This window comes from Poecilia mexicana, unplaced genomic scaffold (genome assembly GCF_051168715.1).
Source record: "Poecilia mexicana isolate PSO_F unplaced genomic scaffold, ASM5116871v1 scaffold_22, whole genome shotgun sequence".
Taxonomy (NCBI): Eukaryota; Metazoa; Chordata; class Actinopteri; order Cyprinodontiformes; family Poeciliidae; genus Poecilia; species Poecilia mexicana.
The window spans coordinates 8,037,035-8,063,596 of record NW_028263391.1 but is presented as its reverse complement, the minus strand read 5'-3'; the positions used below and the strand labels follow the sequence as shown (position 1 = coordinate 8,063,596).

General features: G+C 41.8%; 1 protein-coding gene across 1 annotated transcript; it reads right to left on the bottom strand.

The window, feature by feature from the left end:
- Positions 1 to 292: 292 nt before the first annotated feature.
- On the bottom strand, positions 293 to 20,580 carry ttbk2a (tau tubulin kinase 2a). The gene is made up of 15 exons (XM_088002513.1): positions 20,176 to 20,580; positions 18,880 to 19,027; positions 17,781 to 17,854; positions 16,286 to 16,426; positions 15,242 to 15,346; positions 14,691 to 14,756; positions 14,168 to 14,260; positions 13,957 to 14,082; positions 13,714 to 13,871; positions 13,408 to 13,615; positions 12,426 to 12,649; positions 11,441 to 11,984; positions 9,092 to 9,424; positions 7,369 to 8,267; positions 293 to 6,439 (listed from the first exon to the last, which is right to left on the bottom strand). Exons 1-15 carry the CDS (start codon positions 20,242 to 20,244, stop codon positions 5,971 to 5,973), a joined length of 3,657 nt encoding a protein of 1,218 aa, XP_087858639.1. The 5' UTR covers positions 20,245 to 20,580; the 3' UTR covers positions 293 to 5,970.
- Between the last annotated feature and the right edge of the window lie 5,982 nt (positions 20,581 to 26,562).

The following is a 26,562-nucleotide window of genomic DNA, read 5'->3' as shown; positions in this document are numbered from 1 at the left end:
GATTGTGGTATATTATATTTGCATGGAACTGTGAATCTGACTGTATTGGGTTGAAATATATGAGGATGAACTGGACTGGACAGTTTAATGTGATTGCATATGTTAAGATGAAGTATTTTGAGATTTCCTTAACTTATAGGTGATTAAAAAAAAAAACTACCACTGTAATTTAACGTCTGGTCCAATGGTTTACTGTAAGGTTTTTATTTACATTTTGCACAGCATGAGTAGGGTCGTATAAATTATTTCTTCATCTAGCGCCAAGAATCATAAACAAGAATATGTCAAACAGTTCTGTCTGCATGCGGAATGAGTATTTTATTCATAACCAGTTTATAAAAATAAAATACAAAATAATTCTAAAATAAAAACAAAATTAAAGAAACACTGTACAAGGCATTTATATGATACAAATAAAATATCAAACATAAATAATTACAGGTATATACAATGCAAAACTCCCACTTGTTACATTCCTTCCTTGAAGCTGCACAGTGACATTTAAAAAACAATGGCATATGCTACAGCAAAGAAAAAATATTAAACATTAAAAAAAAAGAAAAATCATGATTTTTGAATTTAAAATAAAGTTGAGGCTAATGTCACAATAAATAAATTCAAGTCAAGCATTTCTAGGTCATTGACAAGTATTCTAATGTGGCATGAACAGTGTTTTTTTAATTTTATCTCATTTTTCGAAGAAGAAAACAAAAACCAGAACAGGTCAGTTTGTTCTTTTGGTCTGTGTGTAGAAGGAACCACTAACACCAAAAAAAAAAAAAAAAAAGACACCGTTCTACCTGCGAGTCACTTTCAAAAGTGACAAAGGAAATCTAACTTGGACAGAAACACTAACACTACGACTACACACACCACTTCTGTGCATTAATAAGAAAAACCATGACGAAATCTGATTATCATAGAAAACCAGCAGCATTGTTTACCATCTGTTCCTTCCTCTCATTGAAGCATATAAGTTATTGTTTTGTTTTTTTTACAACACTGTTTTGTTTTTAAATTTAAATATGACTGAATATCTTACAGGTATTTATTAAAAGTCTGCGTAATGAATTTTAAAAGCTGAGGGTACTTCGATGTCTGCGGGACAGTTCACATAATGGATGTAAAAAATAATAAAAAATAAATAAATAAATAAAAGTCACTACAAACACACGCCATGGAGATTGACCAGCTCCCCCAAAGTTTTTCTCATTTAATTTGTGGAATACAGGTACACTTCAGGGTGGTTTTGCACACAAAAGTTTGCTTCTTTTTTCTTTTCTTTTTTTTCTTTATTATTCTTGAATCTCCGAGGAACGGTACGGACAGGAGAGAGGAAAGGAATACTCCGTTTTTTTGCTCTAGTGGTGAAACGATCTCCAGCACAGACAAGGCTCAGTCATCCCTCGCTATATATACAGAGGGGCAGGGAAGAGGCATTTAAGGCTGTTCTGACTGAACGCTGTCCGCCTTCGGGATGAGTCATCAGAGCTGCTCGGTGAGACTAATCTGCGCGAGTCGAAAGAAGCGGGACCATTTCACATCTGCGAGCGAGCCTCATCTCAGCTCAAGCCACCAAAATATTTGGCAATGTCGCCATTGTCCTTATGTGTAGCAACATCCAATCACACAGGATCTCATACGACTACAGTCTCCTCCATTTTGTGCATCAGATTAGTGGGATGCAGTACTAAAAACAGCATCATGTACATTCCCTTGCAAAAGAATCTGCATACTAGTAGAACCTTTCCACAGTTTGTCAAATGTTGAGAGCGACAGCCACACTGGATTTTATTTAGCGGTGTCAGAATAAATATCAAAACATGATATTTGAATACAGGCCAAATAAAATCACATAAAATCCAAATGTAATATATGTACTATATGATGACGTCTGCCATTGTAGCACAATTCCCATGGTGAGTCATGATGATGCGGATACTTTTTTTGGTAACACTTTATTTGAAAGGGGGTGAATAAGACTGTCATGACACTGTCATAAACATGACACAACACCTGTCATGAACATGAATTAGCCTTCATGAATATTTATGACTGTTGTCATAAACCGTCATTCGGTAAATTATGACACTTTTAATACAAAGTTGACATTATTCAAAATGTCTTTGTTATGACAACTTGACATTAACCAATAAATCATTACTGATATAAATTTGTTATAAAAGTATTACTGATTGCATTTTAAAAATGAGGTAACTTTATGTTATTAAAGGTAAAGTTTAAACAGTAATGATTTCCTGGTTAATGTCAAGTTGTCATAACAAAGACATTTTGAATAATGTCAACTTTGTGTCATAATTTACTGAATGACGCTTTATGACAACAGTCATAAACATTCATGAAGGCTTATTCATGTTCATGACAGGTGTAATGTCATGTTTATGACAATGTCATGTCAGCAATATTCACCCCCCTTCAAATAAAGTGTTACCCTTTTTTTTTTTTTTTAGCAGGACATTGATCGTGGGTTAATAAACTAAATCCAGAGCAATCCAGAAGGGAAAACAATGAATAGGTTGCAAAAGACTGGACACTACAATGGACCAGAGCTACAATGGAATATTTAAATCTAATCATATGGCCTAGTGAATGTCCAGCCCTAAGTTCAATTGGGACTCTGTAGTAAGACTTGAAAGTGTACGTTCAGTCACTCTCCATCCAATCTGAACTTTTGTAGAAATTGTGAAAGCCTTTCTACCCTACTATTTTGTTGTATCACATAAACTCCCAATAAAATACATTTCAGTTTGCGATTGTAACATGACCAGATTTGGGTAGAAATAACAAGCTACATGTACATTTACTTCTGTAACTTTTTGAAAAAACAAACAAAAAACTTTTAGGTGTATTTTTTGCTACACTGTACTTTTTACTTTTACTTGAGTAGTTTCATTATGAAGTATGTTCTTCTCTTATTAGTGTAACTTTTCTAGATATTCTACCTGCTGTGTAACTTCACTGAATGGAGAAGAAGCTTCTTTCAACCAAAAATTAACCGGTCACAGACACGCACCTAAAGTATTTTTGTTGAAGTTTCATAGGTTTTTACATAGAAAGAAATTGATTTGGAAAATTTTTTTATTTTGCCTGGTTTTGTTACGTTGAAATTTTGTTATTTATACGAGTTATTTCCATTTTTATTTTTATAACACCCAAACTTTCACATAACTTTATATTTCAGTCCATTTGATGGCGCGGTTTTAAAACATTAAAAAAAATTATTTATTTTACTCTTGATTGAGTGAATTCTCGGACAGCTACTTTTTACTTCTACTTGAGTAAAAATTATTTTTGAAGAAGTGCTGATCTTACTTGAGTACAACTTTTGGAGATGTGTCAGTATTTTTTCCAAGACACTGCAAGCAGCAACATAACTGACCCAAATCAGGACAAGAAGCACAAAGACACAGGGTGTAAGGAACAAAATCTGTTGACTTATTCAGGTAATGACGTTCTCATTGGGTTAAAAGAAGAATACCACTTGATGCAACGCGCTGTGCGACTCTTTTGCTCAGCAGCTGGTATAACGTGTCTGTGTTTTCTCAGCATGCAAAGAGCAGCAGCTGAAGGAGGCTGAAGTTAGCAGTATCGTACAAGCGGAGGGTCCAGAAGGAGGAGGCGTAGCGAGGAGTTAAGATAAAATTGATAAAACAGCAGCCAGGAACGGTCTTCAGTGCAGGATACATGGAGGTTTAAAGCAGTGTTTTGATTTGTGAAATGCATGTTCATATGGCCTCGATTTTCTGGATTATCAGAGGGTTTTGTGTTGTTTTTTGTTTTGTTTTGTTTTTTGAGGTTGCTTTTGTTCAAAGCCAAAAACAGCGACACGTAGATATACATCAACCCTGAAACCTATAACCTTCCCTCCCCCAACCCCCAAGTAGTAAGAGCTACTTTGTCCAAAAACTACAAAATGTCCATCTTGCTACCTTGGTCATAGAAATAAAGATTAATGTAAAGGTTCAACTTTTTAAGTGCTGGCACAAGTCTTTTTGGCCTTTTATTCCCAAATTACAAACACATGAGAGTAAATCTTTAAGCTGCCCAAAGTGCCAAGGCACATGCTGAGAGAAACGTCTGCGTCCATGCATTACTCACCAGTAACGCACCTTATGCTGTTCAGGCTACGTCAACCGTGACCACTTGAGAAAAAAAAAAAAAAATCATGATCCACTTATTCCTGTCCTAAAGATCCTAAGTTAACCTCACAGCATCACAGTAGGCACAAAAAGGTGCGCGATGTCACGCTCTTTACACGGCTGATTGTATAGAGGGCCACCGAGCGATCCCTCCGATTAAACACTTAATGTGACGGGTCACACGTCTGAGGAAGGAGGTCAGAAGAAGCTTTACAATAAATACTTCAATAAAAACAACTTTAGACAAAGTATAGCTTACTTTAGCAAAAAAACGTACTATAATACCCTGCGTGCAGCCTCCAAAAGCAGAACCGAGGCAAATTCTTCATCAAGTTGGAATCAGCTACACTGTAATTCCCAAGTGCATTAAAAAAAAAACAAGGATTAAACCGCTACTAACACCTAATCAGGCATAACGTTATAACCACCTGCCTGGTAGCGGGTCGGTATCGGCTGCCAAACAGCTCTGACCCATCGAGGTTTTGGACTCCACTAAACCCCCACAAAGTGTGGTAAGGTGTCCAGGATCCTTCTAGGTCCCGTAAGTTGCAAAAATGTTTCGGCACATCCAAAAATGGCTTGACTCCAGTGAGATCTGGAGGAATTAGAGGCCAAGTTAAAACCTAGCAGCAGTCCTGAAACAATTTTGTTCCGACGTAGGGCACATTGTCCTGCTAAAAGAGACCAAACCCACTAGGGATCATCACTTCCACGAAAGTATGTTCAGCGTGGTCTACAATAATACAACAGCCACCTGGTGAAAGTGACGAAACCCAATGAAACTTCATCAAAAGCATTACACCTCTTCTCCTGGGCTCCATTTGATCTAAAGGAAAAGGTGATTTCGTCCCTTTCACCGGCCAAAATTCGTTTCATTGCTTTGGGTCAGTTCAGATGCTCACCTGGCCATTGTTGTGCAGCAGTGAGCAGGGGGTTTGGGGGGGGTCAGCATCATGCTGAGGAGGGTGCTGCATGCAGCCGCATGCGCAACAAACTCTGATGCACTGCGTGTTGTGACACTTTTCTATTAGAAATGGCACTATTCTCTTAAGCAATCGAGCTGGAGTATTTCATTTGTTTGGTCGGACCAAACAGATCCACCCAGACGCATCGGCTTACACCGCTCAACTTCGCCGACCTGCTATTGCTCCCTCTTTGGACCACTTTTAATTGATACCAACCACAGCAGACAGGGATCGACCTAAAAGAACGGCAGCTTTAGAGATACTGAACCCAGAACAACTTGGCTCTTGTCAAACTCACATAAATCCTCACAGATTTTTTTCACCTTTGAGGAGAAAATATTCACTTGCTCCCTACTACTATCCTACTCAGTCAAAGCTGCTCCATCACCTGAGGGTGGTTATGTTATGCCTGATTGGTGTATGTCAATGTACAGGATAGGTCAAAGTTAAAGGCTCAACATAGCTATTGTTCTATGTTATACTACTGCCTGGGGCATGATAAAGACACAGCTTTAGTAAAACGAGTATCCGGATGCAGCCTTTTTTTTTTTTTCTTGCTAGTTATACCTGCGAGGCTCAGTTTGAAAGATGAAATTGAAACGAAAGCTGATATTTAAGTTAGCAAGTAGTCAAAACATCTGAAAGGTCAGACAAACCCTGTGTGCAAACACGGGAGGAGGGGAACGCTTGGAAGAGAAGGAGGTCTGGAACTAAATACAGAAGAGGAACTAGGTGTTTTACTGACTGGACAGGAAGACTCAGGCTTATTTTCCGACTGACGTCTATCCTATCGTCACTGGAATCCTCACTTCCTTTGCTATGGCGTTCACAATCCGGTTGCAAAATTATCTGCTCAGCTTGCTGGAGCACTTGCCCTCTCGGCTGCAGCCCTTTCCCCGGGACAGGTGGAGCGGGCTCGCGCGCGCCTGCCGACTGCAACACGTCTCCTGGTGGTGGAGGTAGAAGCGGCGCGGAGGCGGCGACCCCGAGAAGCTGGGCGGCGAGTGGCTCCGGCCCAGGCAGCCCCCGCCGCCTCCGCCGCGGTGCTCATGGCGGGACGGCGAGGAGCTGACGGAGCGCTGCAGCGAGGAGGAGCTGCGTGGCGAGGCGCTGGAGCTGCGGTGGTGATGGTGGTGATGGTGGTGGTGATGCGGGGAGCTGGTCAGGCTGCAGACGCCCGTCCTGGAGGCCCCGTGCTGCGCCGGGGAGCGGTGGTGAAGGGGGGAGCCGCGGGCGCCGTGCATCAACTGAGCGATGCACGACAGGAGGTCCGAGTCGCTGGTGCTGCCAGCCCGGATGCGGTAGCGCCTGAGTCTACACAGGAAGATAAAGACAATGAAGGATATATATATATAATTTATCAATCATTCTGACAATCAATTAATTGGATAAAAATAAATGGTGCATTTCTACAGATCTTTCATTTAACTACTTAAGCCTCTTTTTTTCAATAATAGAAATACATCAAAGAATGAATATAAGCAAATATTCCAATTTCTTTCTTCAAATAAGAAGAGAAACATTTCATTGCCAAAAATGAAATAACAGCATTCCTTCAGTGAATGCTTGATCATTTGTAGCAAAGGACATATCTGAAGCTGCTTGACTTATAATCAATGCAGTGTAGAGCTGATCTATTGATTATTTTCTTGAGTAAACAATTAGTAATTGGACATTAAAATGTGCTTATGAATAGATTTGGGGTTTTTTGTAGAATTTCATGAATTCTGGGTAAAACATATTTACCTACAAAGGCTTTTTTATTTGTGTCTTAATTGCAAAATGTAAATATTTGGGTTAATTACTACCTGGATGTAGTTTTTGTTGGTTTTAAATGTTCATTGGAATTTAAAGTTTATTGATCTTTGGGAGAGTGTTCTTGCATTTTTAGGCCATTACGTTATATTACTTGAAAATGGTTTCAAAAACAACAATATAAAAGTTTATCGCAATCATTTTTGAGACAAGTGGTCGTCTAGCAAAGTTTGTTATTGTGACAGGCCTGTGTATTGTTAACGATCTATCGATTACTGTACTAGTTGACGATTATTTCAATAATCGATTAATCACGATTAGTACAGTTAATCAGCCACATTATAATTTATTTGGGAGTACTTGAGTAAAGGGGGCTCAATATAACTGCATGCTGTTATAATGTTTCCTTCCGCTTCACAATAAAATAATATAATTTATTTCGCAAGGCAGAGTACATTGGGTCATTGAAATCTGGAAGCGGGCGTTACCTGCCCTCCACTGGGGCGCGACAAGGTGGCTTCCCCGGGGGCGGGCGCGGCAGGAACTGGGCGGTCAGCTGCTCTGCGGAGACGGCCGAGTGAACGGGACGAGGGATCCTGCTCTTCCGAGAGAGGGGGCTGGAGGAAGAGGACAAGGACAGACCTTCGTCCCCCTGGCGGTCGGAGCGGGAGCCGACGAGGGAGTCCTCGTCCTGAGAGCGGTCGGAGGCGGACGACAGCGGGTCCCTGACAAGGGAGGCTATGGCGGTGCCGCGGCGGTCAGAGAGGGACGGGGAGGCGGTGGGAGAGGGGACGGGGCCATGGTGGCTGGCTTTTTTCTGCAAAAGTTTCTCCTTGGCTGACCCCGGAGGGGGGAGCTCGAGCAAGCTAGAGGGCTCAAGTACGGGGATGCGACTTTGCCTGCGACTGGGGTCCTTGCGGGGGGCAGCGGACGAGGAGCAGGAGGGGGTAAGAGTCACATTGCCCCTGTCTTCCTCCCTAGTCTGTGCCTCCGTCGCACATGGGGCTGGGGTGGCGTCATTGTTGGGGTCTTTGTGTTTCAAGAGCTCTACGGCGGCTCGGGCATTGCAAGGCGGAGAGACGCAGCCGTTGGCAAAAAGGGGGCTGCGAGGAGAGAACTGAGGAGGCGAGTGGGGGGAGCGGGGAGAGCGAGGAGAAGACGCGCGGCTTGGCACGGGGCTTTGAGCTTTGGCGTGAGCGTCCCCATTCGCCAACGTTTCAGCCAGCGGGTCCGTCGGCGTCCCCGGATGATTGGGGGCGTGTTCCTGCTGGGAGTTGATCTGCTGAGTCTCACCTTCAGCATCACCATGCCTCTCCAGCAGGAGGCACTGTGGAGCGCTGTCTGATCCCGACTGCGAGGACAGACCTGAAGGACGCTGAGCTGTCAGCTGGATGGGGAAGGGAGGTGGACGAGAGAAGAGTGGGGAAGGGAAAAAAGCAAAAAACAGGTGTTATTCAACCAAACGTAACGCTAAAAATGGGAATAAATTGCTTATAATATAAAAAGGTCTGTTGCTGGTAGACCACAACATGTGGAGTTGTGCTGTAGATCCGCAGCAAGAGCCAGATGCAGTTGTGTTGAACGGAGAGGAATTTGATATTAATAAAAGAAAATGGTAAACAAATGGTGATTAGTTGAGCAACGGCATGCAAAACCATAGCTACCCATTAATCAGACTGAAACACACGAGCGCTATGGCAGTGTCAGTCAAGCTGTGAGTACTAAACCGGCAAGGACAGGAAACGTTCACGCAACTTCGCAGGGGGCTTCAGCGAAGAGAGGGTGAGGAACAAATACAGGGAGAGAGAGAGGAAGAGGAAGATAGAGAGGACAAAGACGATCTGAAACAAAAGAGATCATGCAACCTGTAGTCATGACTCCACATTCCCCAACAGGCATGCCACAGTCAGACAAAGACACACCCTACTAATCACATGACAAGGACACATCTGAACTCATGCTCTATCTGGGCTGCACAATGCCCCCTCTACATAGATCTGGGAGAGAGAGAGAACTGCACAAACGAGCCAAGCCCAAAGGAACACACAAGAAAAAAAAGAACAGCTATAACCAGCAACAGAAGAGAAGATGGAAACCAAGAATGAAAAATATATAAAACAAATGTGTTGCTACGGGTGTAGAGAGAGAGAGAGAGGAAGCGGAATGGAGGCTCGTTTGTTTCTACGGGAACAGTGATGGGAGATTCATCACCTGCTGAAGCTGGGCGCGGGTGATACGTATGACTGAGGGGAACTTGGCATTGGCGGCACCGGCGGGGATGGCCGGCAGCTTCCTGCGACTGGGCGAGCGAGCGCCCGGGGAAGGGTTTGTTGGTAGAGGGAGGGAGGAGGTAGAGGAGGACGGGCGTTCCTGCTGCGGCTGCTGGTCGGCGGACTGGCTGCGCCTCAAGCCCGCTGACTGGCGCAGGTGCAGCGGGTCCGACAGCGTGGTGAGGAGGGTGTGAGGGCTGGGAGAGCGCAGCGGGATGGGGCTGGACGTCCGCGCCAAGACCTCCTCGGGTAGAGACGGAGGCGAGGTGGGGAACTAAGAGAGGGGAGGGGATCGGGAGGAATCGGGGAGGGGGATTGGAGAGAGGAGGGACTGTGAGATTGATGAGGGTGTGTGAAGATGGAAGTGGAGGTGGTGTGAGGTGGAAGAGACAAGCTGCTCTGGCAGGGAGCGCCACAAGGAGTCGCTTTAATCACATTTGGTAGAGAATGTAGGAGGTGAGGTCTGCGCTTATTTAAATGAAGGACGGTAGTTCTGCTTGTAGGAGGTGGGGAGAATTGGCAGTAAGTTCTTACAGTGTCTTGCAAAAGTACTTTTATACAGTCAGTCACTTTTTTTTAGCTTTTTTCTAGAGTGGGAAGACGTGGCAAAGGTCAACGGCCAAGGACTCAGGCCTCCATACACGGAACCCCGAGCCATCGCCTCGCCTTAAAATCGCAAACTTGAATGGATTTTATTGGGATTTTACACGACTGTCCAAAACTACATGGTTTTCTTTTCCTTTCTTTTCCTACAAATAAAGATCTAAATATTATGGCATGCTTCCTATTGTATTAAGTCCCCAAAGCAGCAATTTAAGTGGTGTCAATATATATGCTTTGATTCAGGTCAATTTAACTCATTTTAAATAACATTTCTGCTGTATACATACAGCAGAAATGTATGCATACAGCACAATAACTAATCCTACTACAACACACGATAATACTGTTGTTTTGAGATCATTTTCAAGAAATGTAATGGCAATGGCGTAATAAAGCAAATACATCCTCTCAAAAACTAATCGACTTTAATTTCTAAAAATCATTTAGCGCTGGAAATGGAAAAGATATTTGAACTATCCAAAAATGAATAAACAAAACAATAAAGAAAAAGAATACTGAAGTCTCTGTACGCAAAACTGTTGTCATTCAGTCTTTGGTAAGAAAGACACAAGGAAAATAATCAGTCATACAAGAAGTTTGTTTTAATTTATCATGCAGTTAATTGGTTTATTGCTGGTTGCCACAGGCCTATTTGAACATTTCGGTTTTATTTTCATATATTATAAATAGTGTTGTTTTAATGCACTTTTTTTTTTTTAATGATCCTACTCAGTTGCACGTTCCTTTAGATTGGAGCATGCTACTTTTGATAACAGCACAGTATATATATTTTAATACTTTTATCTTTCTGCGAAGCTACATGCCTCATGTTTCTGCTGTTGCACCTTAATTTTCCCACTCTAAGAAAGGATATGTTTATTCCATTCCATCCCCACAGCATGATGCTGCCACCACCATGTTACGCCCTTTAGATGACGGGCTTGGATGTCAAATGTTTGGCCTCGTCTGCATTTAGACTGAGATTACATTATTAAGAAAAGCTGACTATTTAATGATGAGGCCGCATCGTCGGTATAAAGTGGGCTGTAATGCATAAAATCTGAATCAAATACTTTGAAGTTTGTGTTTGCAAAAGTGACAGAATATGAAGCAGATTGAAGGAGTATGAGGATTTTCTGCAAGGCACTGTAAGTTTTCACAGTTGAATTATAGATTGAGAAGAAACGTAGCACTGAACTAAGTTGTCTACTGCGAGAATATGAATAGCAAAACAGCAAAAATATTTAACTTAGAAAAACCAAAAAAGTTTTTGGAAATTAAAGCAAAATAGGAAAAAAACAACAACAAAAAAAACAAACAAAATACTGCGACCAAAGTAAAGCTGCGCACAACTACTGCAAACGAAACCGAATGTTAAAATCATAAGCTCTCCCTTTTTTCTTTTTTTTCCCCATGCTCTGATCTGATTGAAGCACTCAGGCTGAGTTGTATCTGTTTCTAAAAATGTACACAGGTGAAAGAGCAAGCAAACACAAAGCGGTAACATTTACCTTCAGACTACGGCAAGATGCAGCTGGTGGGACACTGATTGTTGTATGATAAAAGCATCGAAGTTCTAGACCTAGAACTCTGACTCTGTGCAGCTTTTTATCCTTGTAAAAATGCTGACTACAGTCATCATCATGTTTGGCATGTTGTGAAGCGGCCTTCCCGTGAAGGGTCTTACCTGAGTCAGGATTCCCTCAGCCAGAGCTTCAGCTGGGCTGGTTGGGGTAATAGGAGGCAGAGCCCCCGCGGGGCCCACACTGAGCTCCAACTTGTCCACTTTTACGCTTCCTTTGGAGGAAGCCGCGCTTTCTTGCTTGGCTTTGCCAGAGTTAGGGGTCGGGCTTCTCTTTTCCCATCCGGGAGATGCTTCCTCCGGTTGGAGCACCTCCGGCTCCTCATCCTCCTCCGATGGGCTTGTTGTGGCTTTGGCTCCGGGGGAGCCACCGGGTCGCTCCACCATTACCCACTCCCTCGAGTCAATGTCCTGCCTCCCAGAGCTCAGATTAAGCGCCACAAAGCCACCACTACTGGCCGCCCCCTCTCCCTGCTCAAAAGACCCCGGCGAAGCCGGTTTAGGAGAACCAGCTCCGGACAGGAACTCCTCGTCGTAATGCCAGACGCGATCGGGGCGCTCCCCGGCGGACCCAGCTTGACCCTGAGTTGCTGGGACGACAGCAGCCTCTTTGCCCTGGTGCTGGGCGCCAAACCGCTGTTTCCCTGAACTAAAGGACAGATGCAAAAGAAAAAAAAAATGAAAATGAAAACAACTCGAGGTTAACCCAAAGAAAATTTTTGTACACACTGCAAAAACACAAATTCTTACCAAGTGGTTTTGGTATACTGTCTAGTGCAAGTATTTTACTACACTTGGAAGAAGGCAAATGTGACTTATTTTTTCAGGAAGACATAGGAGCATATTCTAAGTAAATAATTCCTCGTCGTTGATTTTAAATAACGTCACTTATAACATTTTTTTCCCTGAAGCGAAAAGATCTGCCTGTGGAACCAGTACATCCTCAAAAGGTCCTCGCAAGTTAGTTTTGTCTTGTTTCATGTGTACTCAAGATATCTGAAACAAAAACTAGACTAAATCTACTTGGTAAGATGGTGTGCTTATGCAGCGTAACGCCTCACAAATGGGCTGAATTGTGGGCACACTTTACCAGTTATCCAGGAGACGCTCTGGGCTGGACTTTGACTCCAGGCTCAGCCTCCTTTCCAGCTCCAAGCTGTGGATGTTGCGGAGCTTCCTCAGGAGAGGGCCCTCCCGATCGGAAGCCACTGCCTCTGAGTGCGGTTTGACGGGAGAGCCCAGACTCGGCCCTGCGTAGGGGCTCTGGTGTCCTTGTCTGGCCTGGTTGTTGCCTTGTTCCTCCTCTGCCGCAGCCTGTGGAACCAAGAGACGCTCTCACGACTTTGAACGAATTTCAACATTTGTGTAGGCCTGTGACTTTGCTGGATGATAAGCTGCTCCTGAAATTATTGCGATAAACGATAATATTGTTAATTTAGGACAATTTAGAAGTATCTTATTGATAATGGTATAATAATGCAAGTTTGTCCTCTAAACTTGAATTTTGTAAAAGGACTCCTTACACTGGAACTGGTAGATGTTTTAAATAGCGAAAATAGAACGCAACAACCAAAAACAGTAAATAAAGCAGAACAACCACACACAACCTGGATCTGTAAACAGAATTGCACTTCATAAAATATTAATCATCAGAATGGAAGTTATGTAGCTCATTTTAATTTATCATGTTATTAACTGATTAACTGCTTATTGCGACAGGGTTGCATTTGCATGACAATAAGCTGCTGTAAATCCTCGCAAAAGTATTTATTCTCCTTTAATTTTTCTACATTTTGCCGTGTTACAACCTCAAAACTTGGCTTTATTTATTGGAACTTTCATAAGAAAATAATGATGATAAAGTGTATACCGTTTCAACATTTTTACAGAGAAAAGTTTGAAAAGTATGGAGTGCATTTGTATTTAGCCTCTTTTTCTATGACAGATTTTTATCTGTAAAAAAAAAAAAAAAACACATCATCCTCCTTCCACTTCACAATAATGTGCTATTGAATCTATTAAAGAAAATACACTGTAGGGGCCCTATTGCAAGGCGCCGCGTGTAGCCGAACCTTCCAGTGTCCCGTCCTGACCCGGTTCCGGTTTCGGTCCAGCTCTTCCCAGACGTCGGCCTCCTGGTTGCGATGCTGGTGGTGGGGGGAGCCCGGCACGCGGTCGGGGCCGGGGTTGTTCTCCACGTCGCTCAGCTGCTCGTCCTGCAGAACCTCGTCTGTGTTCTCCCTCAGCAGGTCGCCGGGGATCAGAGAGGCGTTCACAATGCTGCGGCAACGAGATGTGCACACGCTGTTAAATTACCGTAAAGCTTTACAAAAAGGCCGGTTGTCCGCAGAGATCGCCGAGGGATTTTGGCCTCGTACCCCATCTGCGCGGGAGTGAGTCGGGTGTGATGCTGCGGTGTTGTGGCGCTGGCGCTGATCGTCAGAGTGCCGTCTGTGCTGGTTCGCTCCCAGTCGTAAGGGTCGTTTTCCACAACGTTGTAGGTTTTCATGCTGTTGTCGAACACCAACATCAACAGCTGCAACGACACACAGAGGCGTGATCTACCTTGTTGTCTGAGTTTTTCGTTCAGGAAAATCCATCAGAGCTTTTCGAGTATCGACCTGGTAGTCAGGCTTGGTGTAATAGTCAAGGCTGGAAATGTGTTCCAAGAATACGCCAAACTCTGCCGGCAGGTGTTTGAGCATCAGGCGATGATCGTAAGTCTCCTTCAGTTTCCCCACGTGTTCCTGAGATTAAACAGAGTTTTGCTGTTTGGTATATTTCATCACTCGAGGCGATCTGAACGAGCTTTTGATTTGAGAGTCGCCTCACTTTGTCTTTAATCTTCCTCCACGGCAACTGACCGACCAAAAACTCCACCAGCATGTAGAAGAGAGACCACAGGTCGTCATGACGACCCATCTCCTGCAGAATTTAATAAACGTTGTGTTTATATTTCATCATGACAACAAAAAAATTGAAAAGACGCTTCTGCGTGTGTTTGAGCAACAGCAGCATCAATAAAATCATATACTTTATTTGAGGCTAGAGAATCATTTTTACGCTCCATGTGCCTGACGTCGCTAATTAGCCTCAAACCTAAATTTCACTTGTATTGTAGATGAAATCTTCACACAAATGCAATCTGATTTTTCTTTATAGAACCATGTAAGCTTTACTTTCAGCTTCACATTTGTTCATTTCCTTATGTTTCTAGATTCAATCCTAACAAACTGAGTGGAAGTTTCTGGTTGAAACGTGACAGAAGGAGTGCAAACTCTTTCATTACTGTATATTCACATTGGGTAGCATATCAGAGTGAGCAAATATTAAACCTCTTTGGACAGACTCTCACCTTGTTCTTGTGCGCATTCACAGAGGCGTAGCGAACTGTTCCCCTGAACCCTGCGACTGGACGAGGCTAACAAATAACATATATGGCAATTAAATTCATAGAAAAAAAACGCTCTAGAATGTGTTAGAGACTAGATCAAACCTAGATTTGATAAAATTCTGGAAAAAACCAACTTTATGTATAAATCAATGAAATAAAATACATTCTTTTTAACATTAAATACTGTACTTGAACTACTTTCTGCTAAATACAGCATAGCTTTCATTTTCAATCTTGTTTATTAAGCATCTACTGTAGAAAAAAACAACAGATATACAGACATCTCCATGTTTGCTATCTTTTTAAAATACCGGTAGTTTTTTAAAAAGCATGAAATCAGAAAACTTTTAAGTAAAACAATAAAACAGTTAAGATACACGTTTCAAAACTAAATGCAGTGAAAATGTGGTAGATGTTTTTTTTTTTTTTTTGCTGACCAATGATATTGATACAGAAACTTGATCTACAGCCTTATGATCAATAAATAGACAGTAAGAGAGGAGTCCACTTACAGGGCGGACCTCCTGACAGGAGTTGGTGAACTGACGAGCCAAGCCAAAGTCCAGCATGTAGCAAGTCCGACAGGTGCTGGGGAAGCGGCCCATGGCGAAGTTGGACTGAAACAGAAAGAGGTCGGACACGAGGAGGTAAGAAGTGCAGAATTTATAACTATCTGTGTAGTTTATTTCTATCCATACAGCTCCGAGATGATGAGAAGATCTGTGACAGCAGTTCACAGGGTAAACAATATTTACACTCTGGTACCTCAAGGCATTTAACCTACCCTGCTTCTGAGCCAGCTAACTGAAAGCCATCACCAACAAAAATCACAGCATTCAATAATGGAAAAAAAGGATCACACAACGACTTCCAGGTCATTCAGGGAGGAAAATCCCTACTTCCACACTGTATGTCATGCAGTTTAAACACTGTAGACCAAAGTAGTTGACAGCAACACCAATTGTTTGTCTCTAAATAACCATACTTTTTGAATTATCTTGCCAGCACCACATCTATCCGGTGACTTTCATTCAAAAAAAACCTACTGCACCCAAATATGCTTTTAATTGCCTAATTAAACTTGGTTAAATATAGCAGGCGTTTTCAAAGAAAGAGTGACCAAAATACTGATGTTATTGCTCAAAAACTAAACATTTTTTATTTTTAAATGTTTTTCCAGTTGAATTTTGTGAGAGAAAAAAAATCATTCTGTAAGGCAAACTTGCAACAAGAAACTTTAAAGTTTTGGATCTATTATAATTTACACATCCTTTTCTAACAAGTCCAACTACTTTATTTGTTTAATGAAAGTATTTTATGTTTAATTTATTATTAAACATTATATATATATATATATATATATATATATATATATATATATATATATATATATATATATATATATATATATATATATATATATATATATATATTGTTTTGTTGGGTTTTTTTTGGCCATCAAGTTGTTTCCGACTTGATGAATTTTTCCCATGTGGCAAAATATTTGTACCCCTCTTCTAAGGAAACAAAAGGTTTACAGGAGACAAACTGCGCACCGGTTTGATGTCCCGATGCAAAAATCCGACAGAGTGGATGCTCTCTATGGCCTCCAGGATCTGGCGCCCCAGACGCAGGGTGGTGCTGATGCTGAACGTTCCCCGAGGCATGCTCCTCCTCAAATCTGCCAGGTTTCGACCCTGAAAGATGGCACGGGTTATATGTTAGTCCAACGGCAGGTTTGAAAGACGACTCTGACCCCAACAGCCTTCACATATCAGGTGATGATGCTACAGAAAAGGAAACTTCACAGCAGCCGCTACAGTACCAGAAAAATCCCTGTGGATATTTATATTCAAATTGCAACAAAAATAAATAAATAGATGAATAAATAAAAATCAGACCACCAGAAGAAAAAACTGCCTATTATGTTTAGGACTGAGTTAGCTAATGGCCTTATCTAGTCGGGTGCTCAGCTGCGGTTTTTCCAAGACCGTTGATGAAACAGTACATCAGCTGTTTCTGCTTAACACCCTCCAGTGTGTAGTTTGCAGGTTAGTAAATAAATTATTCATGAGAAGCTGTATTTTTAGACTTTTCTGAAATATTTATTTGGCTCACTTTTCTGTAAACAACTCCCAGACATGAGTAACATGCAGCTGGAGGCTGGGTGGGTGGGGGGGAAGTGTGCATGACACGTCTCAGGTGTCAGCGCAAAGTCAAACCAAGATCAGAGCAAAGAGACTCTTTACGGGCAAACCTAGAGTCACGTTAGATGACATTACTGGACATATAACTGAGCACCGTGAGCTACTGTTATCTCTCACGGCTCGGGTTCTCACTATGGTTTGCTGTTGTTTCCGAAAAACCAATAAAAGGTAGAGATGAAGTGAGTGATCAGTTAGTGACTGAATTGATTGGACCAGTTTTTATCTCGACCTGCCCTGACCTGTGATAGACCGTTCTGTAACTCCAAAAGACAATCTTTTTCTGACTTGAGTGCCAAGTAAGTCCCGCTTCCAACACTCTTGTGAGTGGAAGTTATTACGAAGGGAAAATATTACCCACTGAGAACATTTTACCTCATTTTTACTAATCTCTGAACGAGGTTCACCTTTGTCTCCTTATTGGACAAACTCATCTAAAAGATACAAAACGTGCCTTTCTTGTGGTGGTGTATTTCCCAGCATGGTTTTAATTGTACTGGAAACTTTTGATCAGACTGATTTTAATGTGTCACACTTCAAGGATTTATGCGTGTACCAACGATTTGGCAGGAACTTAACTCTGGTTTGCCACAGTATCTCCACATCCCTGCCAGTACGCGTGTCAGGAACCAGATGGTTCGGATTTTACTGTGAAGAAAAGTCCCTCGTATTTTCCATTTACGACACGGGCAGCTAATACCGGCAGTTCTCAGGCCCGTAGACGTCACATTTTTCCACGTTGTAAAAACAAATAAAAGAAAGAAACTGTTGTTTTTATATTTGGAGTGAAGGCGTGTGACATTGCTCCATGGCTGACTCTGTGGCGTATCCCTCCACCAACACTGACCTGAAGCTCCATCACCACGTAGTTGAAGCGGTCGTTGCGGCCACATCCCACGAAGCGACACACGTGATCTTTACCTAAGAGAACGAGGATAAAATTGTTTCAAGCTCACAGCCAACAATACAACCTGACCAGACACCAATACTGGTATTTAGCCACAGTAATTACATCTGTACTCTGTGGGATTTTTTCATATGGGCATTATGGGCTCACTGCCCAGGGCAAGATTATATCAAAGGGTGTACCAGATAGCTAACGGGACATTACATCCGTACAACAGAACCACAGACTCTAGAAAGAGTAAAGGTGGACGGCTATCGGCGTACATCAACGCTCACCACGCATGCCTGGGGGGTAAAACTATGCGTTGAACACTGCTGCGTCGCCAAAACCACAGAGTACATTCTGAATAAAAACATTCATGCACATTTTATTGCCATCAAATTCGTATTTGGGGCAACAACAAGGTTAACTAATGCCTTTCGTGGCTCTCGTGATGAGAGCGGGATGACCAAGGAGCCTTGGAATGATACTGTTGGTCAATGTTTACTCTCGACAGTTGCACGGATCAGCAGCGTTGGGGGATTAGAGTTGAGTTCATCTCAAGTTACATGCAGGCTCCCTTAGGAAGCAGCAGAATCACAGGGCTGCAGGTCGAGGCCATTAGACAGCAAACATGATCCCAGCTCATCGATTTTCATCTCAGATGGACAAAAGAAACACAACATGCTGGTTAAAAAGCAAGAGAGTAGAGTTTAGAGTTAAAAAAAAGAAGAAAAGAAACGGATTAAGCCTATGCAAAAATTTTCTGATGAATTGTAAGAAGAAATTGACAATCAGGACACTGCAGCAAAAATGAAGTGTCACCCAAACTGAGTTTTAGACAATCTGTCCCCAGAACTGATCCACACATGGGTTTGCCACTCAACATGCCAGTTCCTGTGTTTTCAACAAGATTTATGTAAAAACGGTTTTCTTCTTCCCTACAACATTCACCCAATGACAAAAAGTACATGCATGTTGAATCAAATCAATGGGTCACTGCGTCGGCGTGGATCGATCGGTTCTTGTAAATGAATCCGCCGAGCCCATTTCCACTCACCCTGGAGCTTCTTCAGGACGGCCACCTCCATCTTTAGCACCTGTTTGGGCTGCTGGGCCGATTCCACCTTCAGCGCCACGCTGCCCCGCGTCAGCAGGTCCTGCGCCTCGTAGATCTCCCCAAAACCGCCGCCCCCTATCTTCTTTACCTGGAGGGGGGTTATAAAGGGAGGCGGACACAAGATAATCACCTCAGAAAGGGTAGAAACAAACAGAACAAATCAAACATCACACAATGTCAAAACTGCTGTCCACAAAAGGTTTTCGAAGAACGATGGGCAAGGATTTCAGTTTCTAGATGTGTAGACATTTCCCATTTGCAATGGAGGTCAAACGCTGTTCGACAAGATATTAGGACGGGGGGATGAATACAAATGCCTGCCACACTTTTAAGATTTCTGTTTGTAAACTATTCGGACACAATTATGAGCGCCATTGTGTCAGTGGTGTATCCGAAATACATTAAGATCCCCCTCAAAAAAACACTTTCAAAGACACTAAGAAAGTTCTAGACATTTGAATACTTTCACATTTTTGATTAGGATTTGAGAAAAAAAAATAGATTACTAGGGGAAAAAAACAATTTACAGTTTTTATTATTTTCATAATAAAAAATGAAAATTGTGAGAATGTGAAGAGACAATCTGATTATAAAGCGAAAACGTCATGGAACAACACAGTGAGCTCAACTCTGTCTTCTATGAAGATAAATTATTCGTTCTCTCATTACGTACTGAGCTCTGTAGATTATCTCAGCCTCCAACTCCTCTACCTTTCCCCCCACCACCCTCCATCACATTCTTAAGACTTCATTTTCCCCTCAGCCCCCCGTGTCCTTCACTGTCCTCCAAGCTGTCTGAGTTTTGGAGTCACTCTGAGAGCCGGAGGGGTGGATTTAGCTGCAGAGTCCTTACGTAACCCCGGCTGCTGAGAAGACAGGAAGCGGTGCCAGGCTGCCAGTTGGGGACAACTGCATCACATGGCACCGAAACAGGCCCCCGGCACCAGGAGACACCGGCCTATGGGGGATCGTCTGCCTATAGCACACTGCGCTGCCACAAATAGCAACACCGGCTATTTTCGGATTTCCCACACTGCAGCAGGAAAACTTGGAAGAGGAGGTAAAAATGTCAAACTGCAGAAGTTGTAGGAAAAAAAAAAAATTGGATTTTTTTTTTTTTTTTTTTGCAAGGACAAAGGCTCATTGTTAGTGAGACAAGGGGGTTAACTTGGGACAGGCGGTGATGGGGGCTGGACAAACACGGCGCCCATTGTAGCTGGAAGATGACCCACTTACCACTTTCCATCGCTCCTTGACCAGGGAGAGGCCGCTCAGGATGTCAGCTTGCTCCGCTCCCCCGCTCATCCCGCCTGTGGATCCGGGGACGCTGCCCTCGCTGCTGCCCTTCGACCAGGAGCCTCACACGGGGCTGGGCATTTGGAAGCTGATGCAGAGACCTAGAAAAGTCCAGGAGACGCACAAAACCCGTCAGGGACCGTTTAAAGGATCTGGGCAAAATGTGGTTCAGCTGGTGAAGTATGACACAGCTGCAAAATTAAAAAGAAAAATCAAAATAAAAAAATCATGAAAGACGACACAGGACTAAGGCCTCACTGGCTGGAGCCGTACAATACTCAGCCATCACGGCAGCTGCAACAACTGTTCCTCCAGCAGCTGTCTGTCTGGACAAACGCAGCAGCAAAAGCCCTACGTCTTGAATTACAAATAACATTTCAAACTGGTAGGATCCTCTTTCACATGATGGTGAAACAGAAAACAAACCAGAAAATTTCACTAAACCTTTTATTTTTGCAACATTTTGCATTAGATGTCCGTTTCCAGTGGTTGCATGGAGCAAAACAGGCAAACGACCACGAAAAGTTTGATTTTCTACTCTTGAAACGTGTTAACTTTTACAAATTTCTATATTAGACATTAGATCACAATTCTTTATGGATGATAAAAATGATTAAATAAAGTTAAGCTGCAATACCAAATCATTTGAAGCGCATTCACAGCTTATTTATCAGGAACATCATGTCTTCAAACTTCGATGCATTTTACAGGACCTTTCTTGACAGGCCAACATAAAAATGAACATAATTGTAACGTGGAAAGTAAGCAATTTTATGATATTAAAATATAAAAATAAAATAAATATCTCCAAAGTGTGGCATACATTTGTTTTCAACCTCTGTAGTCGATACTTAGCCCTTTAGAGCCCGTATTTCTGCCATTTTTGCTTCAAATGTTTTGCTTTTTTTTTTCTTTCTTCCTTTTAATAAATTATTTGAACCAAGAAACAAAGCACTGAGAGGCTACACAGGGCCTAATGCTGAACAATTAGACTCTGTACAAAATGGGAGAAAAAGGTATTAAAAACAACACAGAGTCCTACTACTTTTACAGTAAACACTTAATTTGTAAAATGTGATAAATTAGAAGTAGTGCCATGTTAGTGCACGCACATTTTACATAAAAAAGAAAAACCCCGGTGTTTATAAAAGCAGCCTGAACTGTTGCTTCCCCAGGAAAAGCTGCGTCTTTATTCCCACGTTATACAACATCTGTGTCAGAGATAAGCCTTCCTCTGGAGAGCACACGCTGGCAACTTCCTCTGCTCTGCCTTCAAACACACGGAGCAAGACCGACTTCGATTCATCATTCTGCGCACGCTGCGAGCGAGCGTTATGCAACGGCCTTCAAAAAGCCACTTGGTTGCAGGGCGAGAGCTGATGAGGAGGACCCTCACCGGCGCCGTTAGACGGAGGTACGACTGGGAAACTGTGGCGATGACGAGTGGGGAAAGGTTTGGGCTCAGGAGTCAAATGGCTCTGGAGAAGCGACACTGAAACGATACAAGTATCTTTTCTTTCTATGATCTAAATTGACTGTAACAATCATTAAACTGTGCTTTGTTGTGTAAAATAAACAGATAATTATAATTTTTTTGTATTTTTTTCCCTCTCTTTTTGTAATCCATTGAGCTGTACACCATACGGTATGCGTTTTGTTTTTAAAATAAATATTGTTATTTTCACCCAGCGTTTTTCTTTTGTTTCACATGTTTTCCCAGACATAAGTCCATCTCATAAGTTGTGGAAAAAACAAAAATAAGACATTAAAATACATTATTATGAGCTGAAATAAGCCGTATTAACGTGCAAAATTTCAATGCTTTTGTATGAGACACGTAATTTCCACTTGTAGGATAAGAAGAATGCTTTTCAAACACAGCTGTTAACATTTTTATTAAAAACATCAGTCATTTAAGCTGCTACAACAATACAAGATGCATATAAAATATGAATAGGGTTTATCAGATATAAACAGATTTTGATATGGGAAAATATTTTTGAAACACCAAATGTTTTTTTCAGTTTAATAAAGGAAAAAAATCTAGGTTTCTTTCAAGCAGCTGACCAGCAGTGTGCAGCAATAGGTGGCGAAGGAGCAGCACCGGATCACTCCATGCACCATACAGCTTGAACATCCTCTGCCATTCTATTAAAAAGATTTAATAATGTAATAATGGTCAATTTTAGAGGTATTACTATTTACTGCTAAACATTAGGCTATTTTTTTTTTCTAAGCGTGTTTATGATTCGAAAGGCATGGAGGAAAAGCCAAAGACAACTGACTTTGGAGATGAGGGTATGGTGATTGTGTGGCCTGTACTTGGTCAAATTAAAGTCGTCTTCCTTCGAATTCAACCTCAGTCACTTGAATCATTGCAAATATCTGCATGCTTTTAAACTCCATCTCACTCGCTGTCACAGTTCACACACACCACACACACACACACACACACACACACACACACACACAGAGTGACTGATCTAACATGTGACGACGAGGCGGGGCCATGTTCTTCCTCCTCCTCAACGCCGCTCGTCGTCAATGATTAGGAAAAGGAAAACAAACCTTAAACCCTGGCAGCGTGCTGCCCCCCCCCTCTCTCTCTCTCTCTCTCTCTCTCTCTCTCCTATCGTGAATCACGCTTCCTGACCCAGCATTTCCATGGCGACGCCGGCGCAGAGCCATTTTCGTTCGCTGACGTGGCTCGTCATCACCTCTGCCCTTTTCGCTCGGCCGGGAAGCCGCGCGTTTTTAGCTTAGCCATCATGAAAACCTGCAGTCCATGCATGTGCATCAGCACAGGCATGCAGGGAGGGACACTTGGCAGAACGTGTTCCTGTGTTGCGGCAGGTCTAATCTTGGAGTGGCCTAGTTCGGCATAGCTGGACAGAGGTACACGTCCAGAGCTTGCAGCTGGATGAAGAGTCTAGTTTAAAACTGGGCAGAGGCCAGCTCTGGCAATGCCCTGGCTGCACGCTATGACCGAGATCAAGGCAGGCTTTAGGTGCAGCAAGAATGAATAACCCAATGTGATTATTTACAAAATAATTTAAAAAAAAAGAGGTTTGAGAGAAAGTGTTGCAGAAGGCGAACTGGGATTTTTCTCTGACTAACTCAGGAGGAGTCAGGATGAAATGCTTGCAAGGATACGCAAGACATAATAAAGTACTCACTGAGCTTTGTGCGTTATTTGTGACCCCAGCTAGAACACAACATCTGGAATTATTAGAATACAATAGTAGCATGGAATAGCGACTCAACAAACCAGACAGTGACCCGAGTCAGTGCATAAGACTCTAGTTAGGACGGGGAGATATGGATTAAAAATAAAATCTCGGCTTTTCTTCTCATTTTTTTTTCCTTAAAAAGACATTACAAGTAACAGAAAATGCTTTTAAAAAACTGTCTTTCCTTTCAATACATACATACTTCTGAAACATGATGATAGACTTTGAACTGTAGAAATCCAAGGAGTACATTGGTGGGGAAAAAAAAAACTATCCATATTTTCCAAGAATTAAAATCTTCAAAAACAGGAAATTCTATGAAACCATTAAAAGAAAAATATCGATTTGTCGCCCAGCTCTAACTCAAATCAGACTTGCGTTGCAAAACACAAGACTCCAGACTTGACTTGACCTCGAGAACCTTCTGGACTCGACACACACTCAAGGTTTAGATCTCAAGACTTGTAAGTAATTCTTTGTCTGTTTAATCAGTGGTGACAATAAGCAAGTAAAGCTTATTGTCACAGATGAAATGATGAGTGTTGCCCCCTTCGAGTTACTGTGACCACAACCACAGCTCGACTCCAATGACCTCTGAGTTCTGATGGAATCGGCAAGGTTGAAGCGAATTGGGGAAAAAAAAAAAAAGACGACCGCCTTTCAAACTATAACTGGTTTGTTATACCAGTTGGTTAAATAAAGGTAAGACAAAAAAATAAATAAATAAAACAAAACTTTTCAGTAGTAAGGTTATTTAAGCGTTGAAATGTCAGTCTGGTGATGCAAAATTTGTTGTTATTGTTCCAAAAAAATATTTTACAGTAATAAGACAAGTTTGGAAAAAATATCTGCTTAGCTATCGGTTTGGTGTTCGACAACAGTCACAGTTTTATGACCCCAAAGGAAAGTAACCCACCATTGGAAAACATGCCTAAAGGAACATTTTTGATTTAATTAACAACGAGAAAAATACAAATGGATGTACGTTAGATTTCTTATGATGAATTCTCATGGTGCCTAATGCTTTTTTTTTTAAATAACATTTTGTGAAAACCCTGCAAATGAAACACATCTTTGTCAAATAAGCGATATTAAAAAAAAACCATAATAAGAGCTACAAGTGTTAGATGTGCATTTATCTTGGACTTTAAAACTGTTCCAAGAAGACTTTAAAGAATTCACTGCCTGCAGAAGAAAACATCATGAGTAGTTTTCTGCTGGCTGCAGAGCAAACAATGGATGTTTGCAGATGTTCAGTATGGTTCAGTTTTTCCATTTAAGAGGTCAGTTTATGCTGAGTTTTTTTGTTGTTGTTGTTGTTTTTCTTTTTTGTTATTATTATTTTTGCCTGAACCAGTTTGATGACAGTCTGCTTTGGCAGAAGAATAAATGCAGAGTTAAGAATTTGCTCCAGATCAGACAAAAATAATCATGATATTGGAGAAAATTGCGTGTTTGATAAAGGCGTGTTTCATTTGCAGGTTTTAATTTGTGGTATCCCTTTTCTGGCTACGTAAAAACTTTGCAGAGATACAAAGTCATATTGAAGGTAAAATTAATTAAGTCCCACAAAGGCGGCATGTGTTTATTTCCGTTACACGTTGTCCATCAAACCTATCATGGAGAATGTGCAAATTACAAACTGACAAATAGCTGTTTTTTTTTTTGTCAAAATCTGTTTAAATGGCAACTGTTTAAGTGAAGGTAAAATAAGCATTGCTTCAACTTAAACCTTTTTGGTTAATGGGTTTAGTTTACATGATGAGAGTATTTTTTTTTCTACATAATGATTGCTATTTTTTTTTTCTAGAAAACAATTTCTTTTTTAAAAATTAAAAAAAAGAAAAGCAAACCCAATCGACTGAAACAGAATGTCCCGCAGACCTTTGCAATGATAATTATGTGACAGATCTGAACTGCCACTTGAAACAGCTTACAGTATCTTCTTTGCTCATAAACACAACAGTCTGAAATAAACACGCAGGGTGTTGTGTGCATCTGGTCTGTGCAAAGACACTGTTTCACAACAGGCAGCTGTGAAATTTTACTAATACATGCTACTATTCTGGATAAAAAAAAATAATACGCAAAATGTATGATGTAATTGATATTTATTATATCTATAATATACTGCTCAAAAAAATAAAGGGAACATTTCACTTTCATTTTGTGTGTGGCTCCAAATCCAGGCCTATATTGGTTAATAAATTTGATTTCCACTGATGATTTTTGTGTGATTTTGTTGTCAGCACATTCAACTTTGTACAGAACAAAGTATTCAATGAGAATATTTCATTCATTCAGAACTAGGATGTGTTATTTGAGTGTTCCCTTTATTTTTTTTTAGCAGTATATATCTTTGAGTCTGCTTCTACTGAATGTCCTTCAGCCTGTAAAAACACTTCTTGCATAATTTTTGACACATTTCTAAACTAACATTATCATAGTGATAACCCTGATAAATGTACACACAAAAGCATTATAGAACATGTTAATAAATCATAATATGTAAAATGCTATTTGTTTATACAGGGAAAGTGTGGCTGGTGCCTTTAAATTTGGAGGTAGGTGAGGAGGGGGGGGGGAACTCTACCTAAGGCCTTACAACACCTTGGGGCCGGCTCTGGAGGGTCAGACATGGATCTGCACGTTTAGAAGCAACTAAAGAGCTGCATTTGGTTCGCTAAAACTACTGAAATAACAGATGTACGTAAAACAATAATAATAAACACAAACTAAAAAAAAGGGGGGCGGGGGGGACCAACAGAAATCGCTCCGGTTTGTCTTTAATGTCCAGCTGCGCCATTTCATTTCCCCCTCATGCTGCGTCGAAAAATCCAAACTACCTCTCCTCCTTCTCCTGCGATGAACCGACCGGCTTTATTACGGAGAGCTGTTGCACGGCGAGGCTGGGTTGCTACAGCAGATTTACTCAGGCGCGTCCACAGGCCACGCAAACTCATCCTGCCGACCGTGCCGATGAGGTTAGCCTGACGCCGTGCAGGATAAACCCCACATGCTGCAGCGGCCGCTTGCAGTGGTGGAAACAACAGGCATAACCGCGAGAGGCGGAGAAGAAGAAAAAAAAGAGGGGAAC